This window comes from Nannobrachium achirus (assembly GCF_963921795.1).
Source record: "Nannobrachium achirus genome assembly, chromosome: 18".
Lineage (NCBI taxonomy): Eukaryota > Metazoa > Chordata > Actinopteri > Myctophiformes > Myctophidae > Nannobrachium > Nannobrachium achirus.
Window position 1 is genome coordinate 46,097,340 of NC_137825.1, and position 20,145 is coordinate 46,117,484.

The 20,145-nt window shown below is 44.5% G+C and overlaps 1 protein-coding gene across 1 annotated transcript in view; it reads left to right on the forward strand.

Moving 5' to 3' along the window:
• Window positions 1-9,225: 9,225 nt before the first annotated feature.
• fam20cb (FAM20C golgi associated secretory pathway kinase b) overlaps window positions 9,226-20,145 on the forward strand; it is a 137,499-nt gene continuing 126,579 nt past the window's right edge. Inside the window, exons 1-2 of the mRNA XM_080748115.1 lie at window positions 9,226-10,807; window positions 12,537-12,712. Coding sequence (XP_080604241.1) covers window positions 10,221-10,807; window positions 12,537-12,712 — 763 coding nt within the window. The 5' untranslated portion in view covers window positions 9,226-10,220. The remainder of the gene's footprint in view (window positions 10,808-12,536; window positions 12,713-20,145) is intronic.

A 20,145-nucleotide genomic window follows, 5' to 3' on the forward strand; every position in this document is an offset into this window, starting at 1 on the left:
TCAATGAATGATCCATATATAAGGCGCACTGGACTATAAGACGCACTGTAGTTTTTTGAGAAAATTAAAGGCTTTTAAGTGCGCCTTATAGTCCGGAAAATACTTCTTGTAGATTAGCTATTTTCAACAAATGTTTGCCTGTTATCACTTGCCAAGAATAGGGAGTTAGGGACATTAGGGTTCACTCAAAGAGATCTTTCTACAAATTGCCGACCCAACTCTTAAAAGATTTTTTTTTTGTTCTTTTATGCCTTTATTGACAGGACAGCAGACTGACAGGAAACAGGGGGAGAGACAGGGAGCGACACGCGGCAAAGGTCGTCCGGATCGGGAATCGAACCAGCGACGCCGTCAGGCATCCATGCCTATGTGGCAATGCGTAAGTGCTATGCACCCGGACCAGTAGGCCAGCGGGCGCCCTGCCAACCCAACTCTGACTGGTTGTGTCAAAGGGAGTAATCAAGACTAAAGATATCATGTCTAAAATCAAAGTCTGGCCAATAGAACTTTATTAGGGCAAATACAAATAATGCACAAAAAAAATATCTAAAGCTAAACTATAGGGCAGGGCTCTTTTCAGGCCAAGGACCCCTTAGTTGAAAGAGAGATGAAGCAGGGACCCCCACAACCTTTTCATAGATTCCATATAGTTTAATCGTTTGACAGCACGATCTTCGTTGTATTTTGGATTCATATCAATTGATGTTTTCAGATATTTAACCACTTGAACCGTCAATACTTAATAAACTTGACCTTTCACTCTGTACTTAGTCTGCTCTTTTTCCCCTCTACAACAAACCTCTTTGCCAAAAATAGTAGATCTACAAGCTCACAACGCCTCGCGCTGCGAGGCGTTCTGCTATTTTTGGCTAAAGTTCTCAAAATATGGACGTTATGGTTCAAGTGGTTGATATAAAAAAGGAGAAAAAAGGTTTCTATCACTCAAAGATTTGGAGGACCCCCTGTAGTAACTCTGAGGACCCCCTAGGGGTCCCGGACCCCCTGTTGAAGACCCCTGCTATAGGGGATAGCAGGGGTCTTGATAATGATTTTGCCCGTAAAATCATTATCAATTTCAGAAGAGCACTCTGTCACATAGAGAGTTGCCGTCGTGTGAGTGAGTGACACATCTTTCCCCCCAATGATAATCCACCGCGGGACGAGAATATTAATCCGAATTAATTGCTTCTCGTCATCTCACAGACGTCCGCTCTGGTTACTGGATCTGAAGACTTAATGCCATCCGACAAGGTATAAAATGAGTGCGGCAGGGACGTGCAGAGAATTTTAGAGGGGCTGAAATGTCTAAAAGGCTCTTTTGGTGGAAATATCGAAAATAGCAGACCTCCAAGCTCACAGCGCGTGTTGCAGCGTGACGCGTTGTGAGCTTGGAGGTCGGCTATTTCCGGTGCTTAATACCGCACTGAACTAAGCATAATCAAGTCAATACTGTAGATGTGGCATGGATTTCTACATATTTCAAAATAAGATGCTGTATTCAAGTTCAGGAGAGTTTGCTTTGGACAAGACAATTCTCTTGAATGTTGCCTTCGGGTATGGCATGGAAAGGGGGGCATTTGCATTTCTTTTACCATAGCGAAAACCGCATCCACGGTCTGGAGAGGGCAATTTTTTACAGACAAATAAAAGGGCATGGGGCTCAAGCCCCCTTTGACGTTTATGTGTGCACGTGCCTGGAGAGCGGGAAAACCACACTGACGTAACGGCAGAGCCCCGTAGAAGGGGGAAAAAACCCCACAAATAAAACACAAACACACACACACACACACACACACACACACACACACACACACACATGCACACACAGGAGATTTCTTGATTCATCCTGAAAGGTTGAGCTGAAAATTGCACAAGACAAGCCTTGTGAGGAATCATTGACCCATCGGGCCACTGTGATCCATGTCTGACTGATATCAATACACATTCATCTCCCGCCTTGTTTCACCCCGGGGCGAGCAGGCCACAGGCAGGAGCGGCCGGCACACGGGCGTCACACCAAATTCTGGGCCCTGGGTATACAAGGATTCACTCACATGTGTTGTGCTTTAACCGTTGAAAAATAGCAGATATACAAGCTCACAGCGCGGCACCGAGTGCCGCGCTGCGAGCTTGTAGATCTGCTATTTTTGAAATAATCGTGAAGATCTTCCGTCTTTGAATGTTTCAAATCGTTCCGAGTTTTTTTTTTAAAACCTATGTTTTCTATGTCAGTGGTGCTGAAACCTTTTCATGTAAAGAACCCCCAAAATGATATGTGTTTGGCCACGGACCCGCCATCTCTAAATATTTCGTTCCAGGGACCCCCTGGAAGCTAAATTTGAGTTCCAAATGTTCGCTTAAAAAAAATACATATTATTCAAGATTTCCACACATTTTCACAACTTTTCAAAAACAGCAGAGCTATTTTTCAATAGTTAAAGCATTAAATAATGAAGGCCCCTTCACCTTGGGCCCTAGTAACTCAGTCCCACTTTCCCCCAGCTTGTGACGCCCCTGGCGGCTGGCATGGGATCTGGCCGAGAGGCAACAAGCTGCCACTTTGTCTTCCTCCACCCCCCCCCCTGGTATCATTGTTATCAAACACCAACAGAGGCAATCCTGATGAACCTTCTCCTTTGTTGTGAATTAGTCACTGTTAAAAAGGCCTCGGATGTCGCTGGCCGGGCGCAGCGCTGTATGTAAACCCTCCATTACGCCGTAATTTAGCGGGAATGCTTCCTTGAGTAAGTGAGACAAGGATCCTCTCTCTCTCTCTCTCTCTCTCGCTGTCCCACTCGATGTGAAACACAATAGACAATGATGCCGCGGAGGAGGTTTGTCGGGCCCTGTGTGTCGCGTGTCACTGGATACCCACCGGTGCTTGATTCTGGGAAGGGCTCAGCTCGGCAGAGACGGGAATAAACCAATCACTTGTCACCCGCTGTATCACACACGCACATGCACGCATATACACACACACGACACACACGCTGCCACACACTTGTTCACACAGGCATGCAAACACACACACACACACACACACACACGTACGCACGCTCGCACGCACGCACGCACGCACGCACGCACGCACGCACGCACACACGCACACACACACACACACACACAGGCATGCAAACACACACACACACATGTACGCACATGTACGCACATGGACGCACGCACACACACACACACACACACACACACACACACACACACACACACACACACACACACACACACAGTGGGTAGGCATGTGCAAATACAAAGACACGTGCATGCCACACCTGCGTGATACACACTGTTGGGTTAAAAACATTTTAATATCTATTATATTTAAAACACCAACTTCAGTGTTACAAGTGACAAGGTTATTTTGTTTTGATCTGATAACTAATGCATGTGACGAGAATCTGCCCACTACAGGGACAGAGAGATTGACCAGCGAAATGTCAAAGTGTCCCGGACACTGGATAATGAGAAGCCAAAACATTCTACATCCTTTCTGAGTTCACGAGACTCAGTCACAACACCATCTCATGATCCATTGTTATGTTTAACTGTCCAATGAATGCTTGACAAATCTATTTTCCCTGTACCTACTGAAGTATATTTGTGAACTGATGTTACATTGTATGAAGATTCAGATTGAGAAAGAAAAGAGACACATGTTTATTGTACTGTACTGGACATCTATTTTGTATGCTCATTGATTTAATATACAGTAAGAGAAAAACCGGACTTACACTGTGTGGTCTCATTTATTGTGTGGGAGTGAATTCAATCATTTTGGGGGAAACTGTCTATTCATATGGAATATAATAATCCATTCCATCACACACACACACACACACACACACACACACACACACACACACACACACACACACACACACACACACACACACACACACACACACACACACACACTTTACAGTTTATTACAATTGTTAACACTTGTTCACACAGGCATGCGAACGCATGCATTGCACACGCACGCACACACACACACACAGTGGGTAGGCATGTGCACATACCAAGATACGTGCATACCACACGTGCGACACACACACGCGCGTACACTCACACACACACACACACACACACACACACACACACACACACACACACACACACACACACACACACACACACACACACACACACAATTTACAGCTTCCCAATTGACAACAATCATTTTGTTGCTGTTTTTAATTATTTCATCCGTGGGTTCATTAACATTCACGACTAATGTTTTGTTCCAATGAATAATTTTCCATAGAGCATGCCTTAAATTGCCCTCTTTTTATAGAGCTGTTTCCGTCGCGTTAGCGCGGTCGGAGCGTTAATTACCAACTAATCTAGGAAGGTACAGTATAGGTCTAATCATCACAATCGTCCGCTCATGCGTGCATGCGGCATACCATATATGTTCATTCGAGCTATTTATTTATTGGGCTTTTTCCTCTGGCCTACAACCAGGGGCGTCAATTGGGTATGGCAGGGGTATCCAGCTGCCATACCCTGGGTCCAGGGGGAAAATAAAAGTTACGTTTAAATATACCGGTAAATCCATGAATGTCTATCTGTGCTGGTTATTATGTTGTTAAATGACAGTAAAATAACTACAAATGCAAAATGTTACAAAATGGTCTCTTTAACAAGGTATTATAATTATATTCTCCACACTTTTATTCTCCCCATTTTGACAAAATGGTATATTCCCAGGTTCCGCAGGTCAGCTGCACAGGTGCAATGCACTTGAACAACCGTTCCAGGCTGCCATATCCAGCCCAAGAAACCATAGAAACGGGGTGAAAAAATAAAATGTACTTCTTAAAATAAAATCATGCCTGTTGTATCATGACTGGTGTCTTGACACAAGTCATGTTGCCATACCTTAGCCTTTTCTGAACTGACGCCACTGCCTACAACTATACCATAAAAATTCAGTCGCAGCCTTTTATTGCCGTGGCAATTACCCGTAAAGAGCAACATTAGCGTGCTGATTGGATGGCGGAGAGCGCTGTGTGTGGTTTTCATGATCATTGGTGTGGTATATATTATAATTTAATAGGTTAAAGGTCACACCGGGTAGCAGGAGGAAATCACAGAGTCAGTCTTTTCCCATATAGGTTACTGTACATTCCTTTGGAGCCGGTCTTTAGGTTTGCAGGGGCCCAGGGCCAATTCCAGGAGACTCCTTGAAGAGGTGGTGCCATAGTTTTGTACTTTTTCTGTTTTTCATGTGTCTAGGAGGTTGAAAGTACATCATTGGACCCCCTGGTGTGGTTTTTATGAGCAATTATGTATTCTCTTGGTATTTGTTTGTTTTCTCTTGGAGGCTGCCACCTTGTGGACAAAAGTGTCAGTTAAAAAACACAGATACTTTTACATCACAGAATCAACTCCTCCCCTAATTACCATTCACCCAACACTGTGGGGTGTGGCTAACTTCAGCTGGGTCACCAGACTCACCACCCACCATGACATCCATTAATGAACTGGGGGTGTGTGTGGCCACATAAAAACCCAATTTTAACTCTTTCTGGAAAAAATCTTCCTCCTAGTATAATCATAATACCTGATAATCATGTTTTAGAGGGGGGGAAAATCATGGCACCACCTCTTTAATATGAAAATATACATATCATATTGTAGTTGTCGGGTGGAAACCTTGTATGTCCAACACCGCTAGTTTTGTATTTATGATTTTAAAAATGATTTAGTGAAAACAGCCCGAATGCATTTGGGTCCCCATCCGGAGTCAATGGGGGTACATTTTCTATAATCAAATTTTTGTCTTAAAAAAAGATTATTGAACTCAAGTCTCTGTGGCGTGAGTAATCAATAGAAAAAAAGTCATTTTGCTGGTGAACTATTCCTTTAACACCACCAGGCACGTGCACACAGTCATCAAAGTGGGCTTGAGCCCCTGCCCTTTTATCCATCTGTAAAAAGTGCCCTCTCCAGACCATGAATGCAGTTTTTCTATGGTGAAAGAAATGTAAATGCCTCTCTTTCCATGCCATATACCTGAAGGCAGCATTCAAGACTATTGCTTTGTCCAAACTCCTGAACTTGAATGCAGCATCTTATGTTGAAAGAATTGCCCTCTCTGCGTAGAAATCCATGCCTTCATGCCACATCTCCAGGGGGTCCGCTCAATATGCCGACGGGCCACTGTTCCGACTAGCGTCGGCAGGTTAGTTACTCGTCACGGTTACTGAGGTTAGGTTTAGGGTTAGAGTTAAGCCCTTTGCACACAGGCGCGTTTATGCGCACGGATAAAACGGACAATTTCATTTTTTTAAAAGAAAACAATGATTCTCTACGATCTCATGCACACCGGATCCGAATTAGCCGTGCGACGAGTGGCTGCGGCCGTGCGTTTTTTTCTCGATCGAACCCAGTTCGATTTGTGCGTCTTGTCGCATGCGGTAAAAAACTCATCACTCCTTTTATGACTACTTTTGGGATCCGCAGCGCCGATTCCGCACAGCATTGCACACCAAATCCAATGCGTTTTATTAATACAGCAAACGGAAGAAACGCAACTCAAAAATGTTGGGTCAAATGTTCAACCCTTTTGCTGGGTTGACACTGTTGGGTCAAAGGTTGGGTCAGTTTGACCAAACATTGGATTAAAAATACTTAAAATTAGTAAACCATCTGTTGGGCTATGGATGGCCCGCCCACATCATCAGATAAAATGCATTGAGTTCATAACCCAAGTGTTGGTACAGGCTTTTGAATTCGAGTTTACCCAACACATGGTTCACTGCATTGCACCAACTTGGGTTAAAATAGACCCGCCCTCTCTGTCTATCAACACATTGGTTTGTGAATTGCACCACTATTGGGTTAAACTAAGTGGGTGGGCAGTTACCCAGCATGCAACTGTGCTCCCATACAGATATTTTTTACAAACTTTTCCATTATTTTATGGTTTTAGATAGAGAAAACAACATTGTATTGTAGATGATCGCAGTGGATGTAGCCCAGTCATAATCCCTAATTAAAAAATATATAAAAAAACATAGTTGCTTACAGAAACAGAAACCATGACTAAGATGGTCCAGACTGACACATACAAACAGGTTTGCTGTTCTTTTAATGTGAAGCACCACATAATCTGTTGTGTTCAAAGTTGTGATATATTGCCACGACTAAATGCACAATTTACTCCGCATGCATTCTTCCTTGAGTAGATTAAGCATGAAAAATGTCATTGAAGAAAATGCTGTAAAAAATGAATAGATTTAATGTGAATGGGCGTACAATCCCAACAACAAGGTCACTTTTAAGCCATTTTTGGGTGTTAGATTCCAACCCATCAGCAGTATCACATTAACCCAACAGCAAAGTCACTTTTAACCCATTACTTGGTTGTACAATCCCAACCCAACATGCTGGGTCACAGCCTTAACCCAACCCTGTTGGTCTGCAATAACCCATGTTGGGCTGGTCCAAAACAGTGTTACGTGTTGGGTTACATAAATAACCAACTTGGGTTGTTTTTGACCCAACAATTTTAAGAGTGAACTGTCGTGTGCAAAGGGCTTTAGGGTTAGTTTTAGTGTCGGAATACCGGCCCGTCCGCATATTGATGCGGACCCCATCTCCAGTACTATAGTTTAGTGTGGTATGAAGCACCGAAAATAGCCGACCTCCAAGCTCACAACGCGTCGCATCATGACTGTTGTGATCTTATTTTTTATTTTATTTTTTTCATATTTCCACCAAAAGGCCCTTTTAGAAATTTCAGCCCCTGCCTCTCTTAACATTCTCTGCACGTCCCTGAACACCACATTCATTTTGGGGGACTGGTCATGGGTCCCCAAAGTGTCGGGCCCCTGGGTGGCCCTTATAGCATAAAGATGACCCTATATAAGATGGATTCTTGTGTGTTTCTTTTTTTTTAATCGATCGCCCCGGAGAACCGCGCATCAGCGCTTGAAAGCTACTTTACGGTGTTCATTTCATGCGGCGTTGGGATAATATTGAAAATTTAAGATGTGATCGTTGCTGAGTGGCAGTAGTGAAGGGTGGAACTCAATCTTTATCCCCTTTGCAGCGGTCTAATAGGCCCGTGTAATGTATCATCGACGGATGGGGCTCATGATGTCTCAGAGGAGAAATTTCAAAGGGATTCCAACAGATGAATTTCAGGCAGGGGGAAGAAAAAAAAGAGCGGGGGGAAAAAAGAAAAAGAAAGAAGAGAGGAGCTTCACGGGCTTTGCGGCAGATTGAATTGAATATTGGCCAGCCAGTGGGATGAGACGCCCTCTTCTTGCACAGACTGGATGTGCAGCGAGGAGGACCAGAGGCGTCAATTGGGTATGGCAAGCTATGGCAGGTGCCATACCTTGGCTATACAGGGGGAAATAATAACATGTACTATAATCGTGCCTGTTGGTAAGGTATGGCAACATGACTGGTGTCATGTTGCCATACCTTAGCTTTTTCTGAACTGACGCCGCTGAGGAGGACCCATTCCAAGAGGAATACAAACGAGCTGAACACTTCAAGCTCCCTCACTCTCTCCCAGGCACGTACACACATGGACATCCAAGAGGGCTTGAGCCCCTACTCTAAAAAAGTGCATGGCCCTCTCCAGACCATGAATGCAGTTTTTACCATGGTGAAAGAAATGCAAACGCCCTGTTTCCATGCCATATCTGAAGGCAGCATTCAAGAGAATTGCCTCATCCAAACTCTCCTGAACTTGAATACCATCTTATGTTGAAAGAATAGGAATTGCCCTCTCTATGTAGAAATCCATGCTTAGTTCAGTGTGGTATCAAGCACCGAAAATAGCCGACCTCCAAGCTGCGACGCGTTGTGACCTTGGAGGTCGGCTATTTTCGGTATTTTCACCAAAAGTGCCCTTTTAGAAATGTCAGCCCCTGCCTCTCTAAAATTCTCTGCACGTCCCTGCTCTCTCCCTCTCTCTATCCCTCCCCCTCTCTCTCTCGCTGTCTCTGTCCCTGACTCTCTCTCCTCTCTCTCTCTCTCTCTCTCTCTCTCTCTCTCTCTCTGTCTCTCTCTCTCTCTCTCTCTCTCTCTCTCTCTCTCTCTCTCTCTCTCGCATCTCTCAGCCAATCTCGGCGCGGTGACGCTGCAGCCAAAGGCTGGATCTAGCTCTGGCTTCATCATAATATTTAACACACCCACCCTCGATTCACACACATGCAATAGAATAGAGAGAGTGAGAGAGTCGGATTCTCTTTTCTTTTAGCACCAAAAGGGGAGGCGGCTGCCTTTTGGCCCGGGTCTCTCTCTCTGGCTATCTCTCCTGAGGGGAAACGAAACGAACCTGCACCTGTGTCAAATATTCTTCTGGCGTTGCCTCGGGTCTCGCTCTCTCTCTCTCTCTCTCTCTCTCTGTGTCGGGACTATCCGATGATGATGATGTGGAACGCGAACATATTACGCATGTTGGATTGCTGAGGTGGAGGAGACGTGTGAGTCACGTCGGCTATACTTTTCCGGGACTCCCCCATTCCCCCCTTCCCCCCCCAAAAAAAAAAATATATTATTTCAATCCGACATGGTTAAAGAGCGGTTTATTAGTCTGCGTTTTTATCTGGGCCGCGCTTTCGTCGCTCGATCGTTGCCATCTGATCCGCGATAACACGTTCCGTTCCACGGCTAGATGCGCTCCTCCTCCCTCCTCCCCACACTTCTCTTTGGAACACGCACGCAGGTTTATATAAAAGGATCATTTTTTTCCCCCCATGTTGGCGAGTTGGTAGATTTTTTTTAGCAGTTACAGTAACCTAGGATATCTAACGTTATCACGTTCAAAGTGGGATCAGTGGAGGAGAGAGAGGGGTTGCGGTGGGGAGAGAGAATTATGGCTTGCGCAAGTCGACCGTTGGTCTGAACCGATTGGACCTGTTTTACCTGAGTGACTGCGTGTGATTTTTGTTGCGACTGAGATTTGCTGCTGAGATTCGCCCGCACACAGACAGAACAGAACAGACCGACAGACAGAGACACCGGGAGGTGTCTTGATGTTGAAAACAACGCGCACCAGCCTGTGAACACTGAACCCTCCGCTCAAGACGGCCAGTGAAGATGGTTCCTACGTGTTCAACGTGTATTTCTTCCGATTGGCGTCCAGCGTGATCAACATCATCAGCGATGTAGTCAGCCTGTTCATCTGCGTGCTCATCATTTGCAGTAAATTCTCCCATCTGCTCAAGCGGGAGACCATGAAGATGATCCTCTTCCGCAAATTCCGGGTGCTGATCCTCATGGTGTTCCTCGTCGCGTGCTCCTTGCACATCATGATCGACCTGTTACCCAAGCTGGAGAGGCGCAGCGGCGGCGGCGGCGGCGGCGGCTGCTCCTGCTCGCACACGCCGAGCGAGGAGCCTCAGAGCTGGGGGAAGCAGCAGCAGCAGCAGGGCTGGCCTAACAAGCACACGCTGCGGATCCTCCAGGACTTCAGCAACGAGCCCAGCTCCAACGTCTCTTCCCACTCCCTGGAGAAGACGCCACCGGCCCAGGGAGGAGGGGGGCCGCCAGGGGAGCAGCACAAGACGGAGGGCTACGGGCGACCGGAGCTGCAGCAGGGCGACAGAAAGAGACAGATGAGCCACGGCGACAAGAAGAGACACTTCATCCCCGACGCCGCAGTGACCAAGAATAACGTGGCGCTGAGGGGCTCAAGGTTGTCGGCGCTCTACGAACACCCCCTGTATAAGAGAGCCCCGCCGCCGCTCACCGACGAGGACACGCTGTTCAACGTCAACACGGACATCAGATTTGACCCCAAAGCCGCAGACAACCAGGAATGGTAAACACGTGCAACGCAAATATCAATAAAAAACACATATGACACCCTTAAATACAAAGAGTATAGGCTTCGTTGATTGTAAGATATAATACTACATTTTGTATTATAAATAATGTAATACATTGTTAATTGTAATGTTATATATCATTATATCTACCAGCATATATAGGGCTAGTATAAACTACTAGCCTATAAGGAACTATATTATAACTATATAATTGTATCTTATATCCACACGCATACACACGTGTGTGTAGGCTATATGTACACAAAATTTGCTAAATACATGGGCATATAAACAGCAATGTCAACAACTGCCTGCCAGTTGTCATGTTGCAGCTACATTGTACAGTAGCCTAAATTAAGAGAATACAGACATTTATCAGTCTGTGTGGCAACAACATTTGTTGTTGGCAATGAACTGATCAGTGTAGCCAAGCTCAGTGTAGCTAAGATAATTAAACATTTATAACAAACAAAACATTTCAGAATACTCAATCCAGTAAGCCATCAAAGCATGTTGGCTTTATTCGGTGTACATAGCTCATGTCTATTAGGCTGCTCCATCACCTGTATATATAGCCTATACTGTACATGGGGTTGCAGACCTCCATTCAGTAACACCCCACTTAGAAACATCCCAATTCAGAAATACCCCCACTGAGGTTAGGGTTTAGGTTAGAGTTACGTGACACCAGGGGCATCAATTGGGTATGGCAGGGGTATGCAGCTGCCATACCCTGGGTCCAGGGGGGAGAATAAAAGTTACTTTTAAATATAAATCCATGGATGTCTCTCTGTCTATCTGTGCTGGTTATGTTGTTAAATTACTTTAAAATAACTACAAATGCAAAATTTAACAAAATTATTATAATTATATTCTCCACACTTTTATTCTCCCCATCTTGACAAAATGGTATATTCCCAGGTTCTGCAGGTCAGCTACACAGGCGCAATTCATTATTGTTAATTGTGGCACGTTTACTATTTTATGCCAAGTTTAGCTGCACTTGAACAAACCATAGACACAGGGGAAAAATAGAATGTACTTCTTAAAATAAATGTATCATGCCTGTTGCTAAGGTATGGCAACATGACTGGTGTCTTGCACGCGCGCGAAGTCATGTTGCCATACCTTAGCTTTTTCTGAACTGACGACACTGGGTGACACCTCCATTTAGAATAATGGAAGTCAGTCTTCTGAGTGGCGAATGTTTCTGAATGGAGAATCATTCCCCCATTATTACGGCAACCCTCATCCTTTTGAAAACCTTTTAATCGGCTTCCTTCTGTGTTCCCCTGTGACTAGGGCTGTCACGATATGACATTTTACATGACGATTAATTGTCACTCAAATAATTGCGATTAACGATTTAACATTTTTACATTTCTGTTCGGCTTTAGGCTTTGAAGTTGCACATGGTAGATATGACACATAACCTAAATATACAAAGAAATTACTGACATATTTGACAACTTTATACTAAAAAAAAAAACATTGATAGTGGAAATAGCCGATCTACAAGCTCACAACGCGTCGCGACGCGACGCGTTGTGAGCTTGTAGATCTGCTATTTCCACTATTTCTGAAAATGTTTGTAAATGTATGAACATTTTTCAACATTCACGATTATGACGATTATGACAAAATATTTGCGATTATGTAAAATAATTGCGATTCGACGATTATGTAATAATTTGTGACATCCCCTCCCATCCATATAACCAGGCACGGCGAGGGCACCGTGGAGGAGTTCAGCCCTACGGGGGAGCTGACGGCCGAGTCCTACCCCAACTGGCTCCGCTTCCACATTGGGATTAATCGCTACGAGCTGTACTCGCGACACAACCCGGTCATCGAGGCGCTGCTCAAGGACCTGGTCGCCCAGAGGATCACAAGCGTCGGTGGGTCATTTTGAAGTTACCGTTAGATGTACCAAAATCTAGAATCTAAGACAGGGGTCTTCAACAGGGGGTCCGGGGCACCCCTAGGGGGTCGTCAGAGTTACTACAGGGCGTCCTCCAAATGTTTGTGTGATAGAAAACGTTTTTTCTCCCTTTTTATATTAACCACTTGAACCCTAGCGTCCATATTCCGAGAACTTCAGCCAAAAATAGCAGATCTACAAGCTCACAACGCCTCGCGCTGCGAGGCGTTGTGAGCTTGTAGATCGGCTATTTTCGGCAAAGAGGTTTGGTGTAGAGGGGAAAAAAGAGCAGTCTAAGTACAGAGTGAAAGGTCAAGTTTATTTAAGCATTGACGGTTCAAGTGGTTTAAATATCTGAAAACACAAAATTGACATGAATCCAAAATACACTGATGATTGTGCTGTCAAATTATGAAACTATATGGAATCTATGAAAAGGTTGTGGGGGTCCCTGCTTCATCTCTCTCTCAGCTAAGGGGTCCTTGGCCTGAAAACGTTAAAAACCCCTGATCTAAGACATTCCATAAATTAGAAAACAAATGTCTAAGAGGTAGTGAAAACAGCCGATCTACTTCGCGCCGCGTTGCGAGCTTGTTGATCTGCTGTTTTCACTAGTTTGGGTCCAATGCAAACGTTTAATTTACCTTGTGGGTCATAAGCTTGTGCAATACCGTCTCTCCTGAACACCTGACTGCATATCTCCTCAAACCTTCCTGTGTATCTGATCATAAACCCACCCCTATTGTAGTCTCTTAAAAAATTACGCGTTCTGAACACGAAAAAGACGGCGACACTAATGGACAGCATATTATGTTGTCATTGACGTGTAATAGGCGACACGTAATGAAAAGCGACTCAAATCCAAAGTGTCTCAGAAGTGCCGAAAGTCTCTCGGGAGAGACGGGTAGTAGCAGGACCTCACTGTCAAGACGCAGTCGCTTTCTATTCACGCCGAGAACCGATCAGATGCAAATTACACATCATCCCAGCGTCTTGTTTATAAACATGTCACGGTTTTAGATCCAGTAACAAATCTACTGTTAATGCCAGATTTCCAGCTCTTGTCAAGGGAGGTAATTGGGCATATCAGGCTGTGTAGGTATGGGGCTGATAAATGGATAGACAAATTGAGGTTGCTTCAGCTTGTTTGTTGGGTAAAGCATGCTGTTTACCTTGCAAAGAAACAAACATGTGAATAACACACACACACACAAACGCACAGCTGGTGGAATCATTGTCACTGTCGGGCGGAAACCTCGTACCTCCCAAGTTTCAAGTTTGTACGTTTTTTCACCAAGTAAAGCCTTGCTTCGTCATACAAGGCTGTTGCACAAAAGTAGTGAAAACAGCCGATCTACAAGCACACAACGCCTCGCGGGAGCGAGGCGTTGTGTGCTTGTAGATCGGCTGTTTTCACTACTTTAGTTCATTTTTAAAATGAAAATACAAAACGAACCGTCGTGGACATACAAGGTTTCCACCCGACAACGGCGTCATGCTGGATGTTGAATCGGTGTTGAATGTGATCAACATACTCCTGGCCTGCAAGATTGGATGAGGGACTGGTGATAAGCTGCAAGTTCCCTCGTGGCCTCCCACGAAAATGGGAGTAGAATAGAAACACCTGCTGTTCATTCACCAAATCCAACTCCAGCATGGTGCAGGGTTTCTTCCCTAGAATGGATGACAGTCCCTGACATTTCACAGAAAGCCACAGGTGCTTTTGGAGGATGCTGCCAGTAAGGGGGGGCCCAGCATGGCCGCTGAAAGCCCCCAGAACCAAGTCGCGTTGGGTAGAATCCAGACCCCTGCACACATAGACATCAAAGGGGGGCTTGAGCCCCTGCCCTTTTATTCGTCTGTAAAAAATTGCCCTCTCCAGATCATGAATGCAGTTTTTACTATGGTGAAATAAATGCAAATGCCCTCTTTCCATGCCATACCTGAAGGCAGCATTCAAGAGAATTGCCTTGTCTAAACTCTCCTGAACTTGAATGCAGCATCTTATGTTGAAAGAATTGCCCTCTCTGTGTAGAAATCCATGCCGTTAATACCACATCTCCAGTAATGACTTGGTTATGCTTAGTTCAGTGTGGTTTCACACACCGAAAATAGCCGAGCTTGGAGGTCTGCTATTTTCGGTGCTTCCACCAAAAGGCCCTTTTGGAAATTCCAGCCCCTGCTTCTCTGCACGTCCTTGGTAGAATCTAACATTAGGTATTAGATTTTTTTTCTTTTTGGATTATCTCCCATATTCCCACATTCCAAAAGTGTTTCTTTGACTCACACTTCCTTTTAAACGGAGCAGTAGGAAGATTTCAGGTTTATCTTCCAGTAATGAAAAAGAAAGAAAAGAAAAAACCCAACAATAACAGCAAACCCGCAATTGGCCCTGGAGCTAAGATTAAACACATTTAGTGAGGACTAGGATTAGCTCTGTATGGAAAAGTATATGGTCTGTGTTGTCAATTATTACAGAAGAAGGCCTTTCTTTCTTTCTTTCTTTCTTTCTTTCTTTCCTCTCCGTATCTGACCGTGTGTTTCTGCTTTCCTATTTCCATCTCGTCGTTGTCGGGTGGAAACCTCGTATCTCCAAGTTTCAAATTTGTATGTTACTTTCGCAAAGTAAAGCCCCGCTTCATCATACAAGGCCATCGCACAAAAGTAGTGAGAACAGCAGATCTACAAGCACAAAACGCCTCGCGGTGCGAGGCGTTGTGTGCTTGTAGATCGGCTGTTTTCACTAGTTTAAATCATTTTAAAAATGAAAAATGCAAAACGGACATGCAAGGTTTCCACCCGACAACGACGATCTGTAATGCTGTGCGTGTGCGTGTGCGCGTGCATGCGCTCGTGCGCGTGTGTGTCTCTCAGGACAGCATGGATGCATGGTAGAAGCTGTTCTCAGGGCTTGCTGCCTGGCCATCTAAATACATGCTAGTCCAGTAATTACAGAGCCATAGCAGAGCCCTGGGGTGGAATACCAATAGAAGCCAGCAGCAGTCGGTGATTATCTACGTTTAAGGATAGAATAGGGACTTGGATGTATTATATACTAAACCGTTTTAAGCAGTGTTTATCGCCAACGGCACGGCCCACTTGTGCAGCATAGGCAAGATTGATATGCAGGGCAGTGGAGACTGACATGGGACGTCAGTAGGGGCTTTGTTTTGGGACCGGAGGGTCCTACGCTGACCACAATATGGATTGTGGACTGGCAGCTGGAGAGGTGTTTCCTAGCAGTGGTGTAAAAAGTGCTCACATTTTTCGAGCGGTGGTCACACCGTCTCCATAGCGTGGCTGTGTGTGTATCCGTCCGTGTTTGTATGTAGCCTACAATACCGTCGACTGACCAGAGAGGTGCTGTTGAGCAGCCTTGATATGTACATGTAAATGTACACACACACACACACAGCCTTGAAATTAATGGACACCACCGCTCGGTTCACACTGGTGTGATTTCTTTACTTAGAAATACACTGATAGGCTGCAGCCACGCCAAACTACCTATGAGAGTGGATTCCCCATTCCGCCAATGTATTTCAATGAGAATGGAGCGTTTTTGTATTTTTTCTGAAATCTTCTACTGGCATGAAACGGTCACCCCTTCCCAATGAAGTGCAGTGGCGGAATGCGGATTCCACTCTCATAGGGACTTTGGTGTGGGTGCAGCCTTTCAAGTAGAAGTCCAGAATTCAAAAATGAAGTGGTTAATGTATGTTTTGTAATAATAATGATCAAAATCTATAAAGTAACTAGTAACTATAAGTGTTCAAATAAATGTAGTGGAGTGAAAGGACAATATTTTCATCCGAGATGTAATGGAGTAGAAGTACAAGTATTGGAAATTTGGAAATACTCAAGTAAAGTACAAATACCTCAAAATTGTACTTAACTCATTGAGTGCCAATCCCGAACTAGTTCGGCTTTATTAGCGTATCGCAGAGTGCCGATCCCGAACTAGTTCGGCTTTAAAAAAAAAAAAAATGTTGAAAAAATTTTTTTTGAATTTTTTTTTTGGACCCCATCAAATCTGGTGAACATGATTTCAATCGCGATTTTGCATGTTCCACCCCCATACAACCCCATCTAACATACAGGGCAGCCATTTTTGTTTACATAACATGTAAAACATAATGGCTATTATCTCAAGAATGCCAGAACGGATTTCCAATCGGATTTTTTTGTTTGAAAGCTGTGAACAAACTGCACAAATCCACTCCAATGCAATCCAGGATTGCATTGGATTTTTTAGAGCTCATTCTTCTCTGTTTTTTTCCCATGCATGAGGTGTGCAAGGTTTAATCGAGGCTAAATTGCAGAAAATAGATCTTCTAAAATGCTTGGTAGCCAATAGCTAACTTCAAGCTAACTTCATCCTCTTCCTGTACATGCACAAAGGAAAGTGTTCAGGCATGTCATGGCTGCAGGGCTTGTGCATATACCAGCACTGTCTAAGTAGAATTCTCTGGTCATTGGGGCCCTCTAGTGGTGAAAAAGGGGGCACTCAAAGAGTTAAGTACTCAAGTAAACCTACTTAGTTACTTTACACCACTTTCTCCTAGGCATTGCCGAGCAGAGGCGTCGATTGGGTATGGCAGGGTATGGCAGCTGCCATACCTTGGCTACAGGGGGAAATAATAAAATGTGCTTTTCATCGTGCCTGTTGCTAAGGTATGGCAACATGACTGGTGTCTTGAAGACACCAGTCATGTTGCCATACCTTAGCTTTTTCTGAAGTGACGCCACTGTTGCCGAGGTGCCTTTGAGCATGCAACCGAACCAGTAACTGCTACCGGGCATCTATTCTCCATGTCGTACTGTCTATAAGCCCTGGCTGTTCAATGTGTGTGTGCATAAAGTAAAATGAAGAACAGTGAGAATTTTCCCCGTGGGGATTAATGAAGGTAATCTGCATAATTCTTGACGATCATATCGTTCTTTTGGTGGCGAAGGGGCGGCCCACTGTAGTTTTAGGTCGTTTCTTACTGCAACGAACAGAGGATCTATGCAATCTGTAAGAGGGAGATAGCGTAGAGAGGAGGCACGCAGTAAAATCCCGTGGGTTTTTAAATTATACTCTGGATTTTACTGTGCCGTGGAAATGTGCTAGCGGCATTCGATTCTAGGCCATCGGGAGTATGTGTGGTGGTTACAGAAGTAACTGACTTAAAGGACAACTTTGTTTTTTTTACAACAAGGGTTCATGTTTTAGATTGTAATTGGAGAAAAGAAGATGAGTGTTAAAATGTTTTCCTTTTACTTCTTTCTACCGTTTTAATTACCTTGATTTCAGTGGTTGGGGGCATGCGTGCAAGTGGCTAAATATGTATTTTTAGACACAATTAAGCCAGCGATTTCTTTACAGTAGCCCCCATAAGTCACCTCTGCCCATGAAAGATTGTGGTGCATCTTGGGAATGGGCTTATTGTGTCTAAAAAGACACAGTTAGCCACCTGCACGCATGCCCCAACAACTGAAATCAAAGTCATTAAAATGGCTAAAACGATAGAAAGGAGTAAATGAAAACATTTTAACACTCATCTTTTCTTTTCTCTAATTACAATCTAAAATGTGAACCCTTGTTGTAAAAAAAAAAAGTTGTCCTTTAATCACCTTGCAGTCGTCGACTAGTACCAATAGTGGCACATTCAATCAAAGGAACGCACGCATCTGTTACGATCTCTCCCAGGCATTCAGAAAGGACAGATGATGGTGTACAAGACTACAAGTCAGGGATGTGCTGGGCCCCTGATTCAGCCCGGGAAAAAAAGAGTTGGAGAGGCCCTCATTGCGTGCTATAGAGATTGCGCGCTATAGAGAGAGATCTCTCTCTATAGCGCTGCTGCTACTCAAAGATTTGCCATTTCAGATCATGACAAGTGACAAGCCAGTGAGACAATTACATGAGTTATATTTCGTCGTTGTCGGGTGGAAACCGTTTGTTTTGTATTTATCATTTTAAAAATGATTTAAACTAGTGAAAACAGCCGATCTACATGCACACAACGCCTCGCACCGCGAGGCGTTGTGTGCTTGTAGATCTGCTGTTTTCACTACTTTTGTGCGACGGCCTTGTATGGTGAAGCAGGGCTTTGCTTTGCGAAGAAATCTACAAATTTGAAACTTGCCCGACAGTGACGATTTACTTTGTTGGCCGCCCAGCCCCCAAAATGGACAACCGACATTTTATTTTATATTTTTTTCCTAATGGCCGGCCTGGCTCTTCTGGGAATGAACCGGCCGTTCGGGAGTTGTCCCGCTTTTCCCAATGGCCAGCACGTCCCTGCTACAAGTCCTTGTTATCCCTGCCGTTTGGAAGCAGCAGTAACTCATTCGACACAAATAGTAACGGAAAGAAAGTCATATGCTGTAGTTTGGGTTGCTTCTAGCCTAGTTTCATCTTCACAGAACCAGTCTTTGTGTTGCTCTAATGTGGTTTAGATTTCATTGTCTCATCAGACCACTCCTTTGCCTCTGCCTCCCAGTGCAACACTAACCCTGCCAATGCAAAAGCCACTGCCGCAAAAACCCTACTGTATGTACAGCAGTGTTTCTCAACCTTTTTTCTGCACGGGCACACTTTTCATGTTCCAAGAATCCATGGGCACACCAACATAATACGGGGATGTAAATAATATCGTCACTGTTGGGAAGAAACCTTGTATCTCCAAGTTTCAAATTTGTACGTTTCTTCGCAAAGTAAGGCCCTGCTTCATCATACAAGGCTGTCGCACAACAGTAGAGAAAACAGCAGATCTACAAGCACACAACGCCTCACGATGCGAGACACAACGCCTCGCGATGCGAGGCATTGTGTGCTTGCAGATCGGCTGTTTTCACTAGTTTAAATCATTTTTAAAATGATAAATACAATACTGGCTTTCAAGCAGTTTCAAGGGGCACACTTGACCCTTCTCAGGGGCATGCCAAAGGTCCCCAGGCACAAGTGGTTGAGAAACACTGATGTACAGTACAGTAGGGGGAAGAGAGTTGACGTTTCCATAGGGAAATCAGCTGTACGTGAAGGCTGTGTTGATGTTGATGTTGGTGGACATGGCGAATGTGTCTGCATTTGCATGATCGCCACATGACACCACTATGGGCTGTGTGTGAACTTGTCAGCTCTACACAATAACTCTTGGCCTGACACACACACACATGTTCTAGTTTGACTAATTATCGTGCTCACAAGTGCTTAGGAATTCATGCACATATATCATATTGTCGTCGTCGGGTGGAAACCTTGTATGTCCAAAACCGTTCGTTTCGTATTTATCATTGTAAAAATGATTTAAAATAGTGATAATAGCCTATCTGCAAGCACACAACGCCTCGCGTTGTGTGCTCGCGGTGCGAGGCGTTGTGTGCTTGTAGATCTGCTATTTTCACTAGTTTTGTGCAACAGCC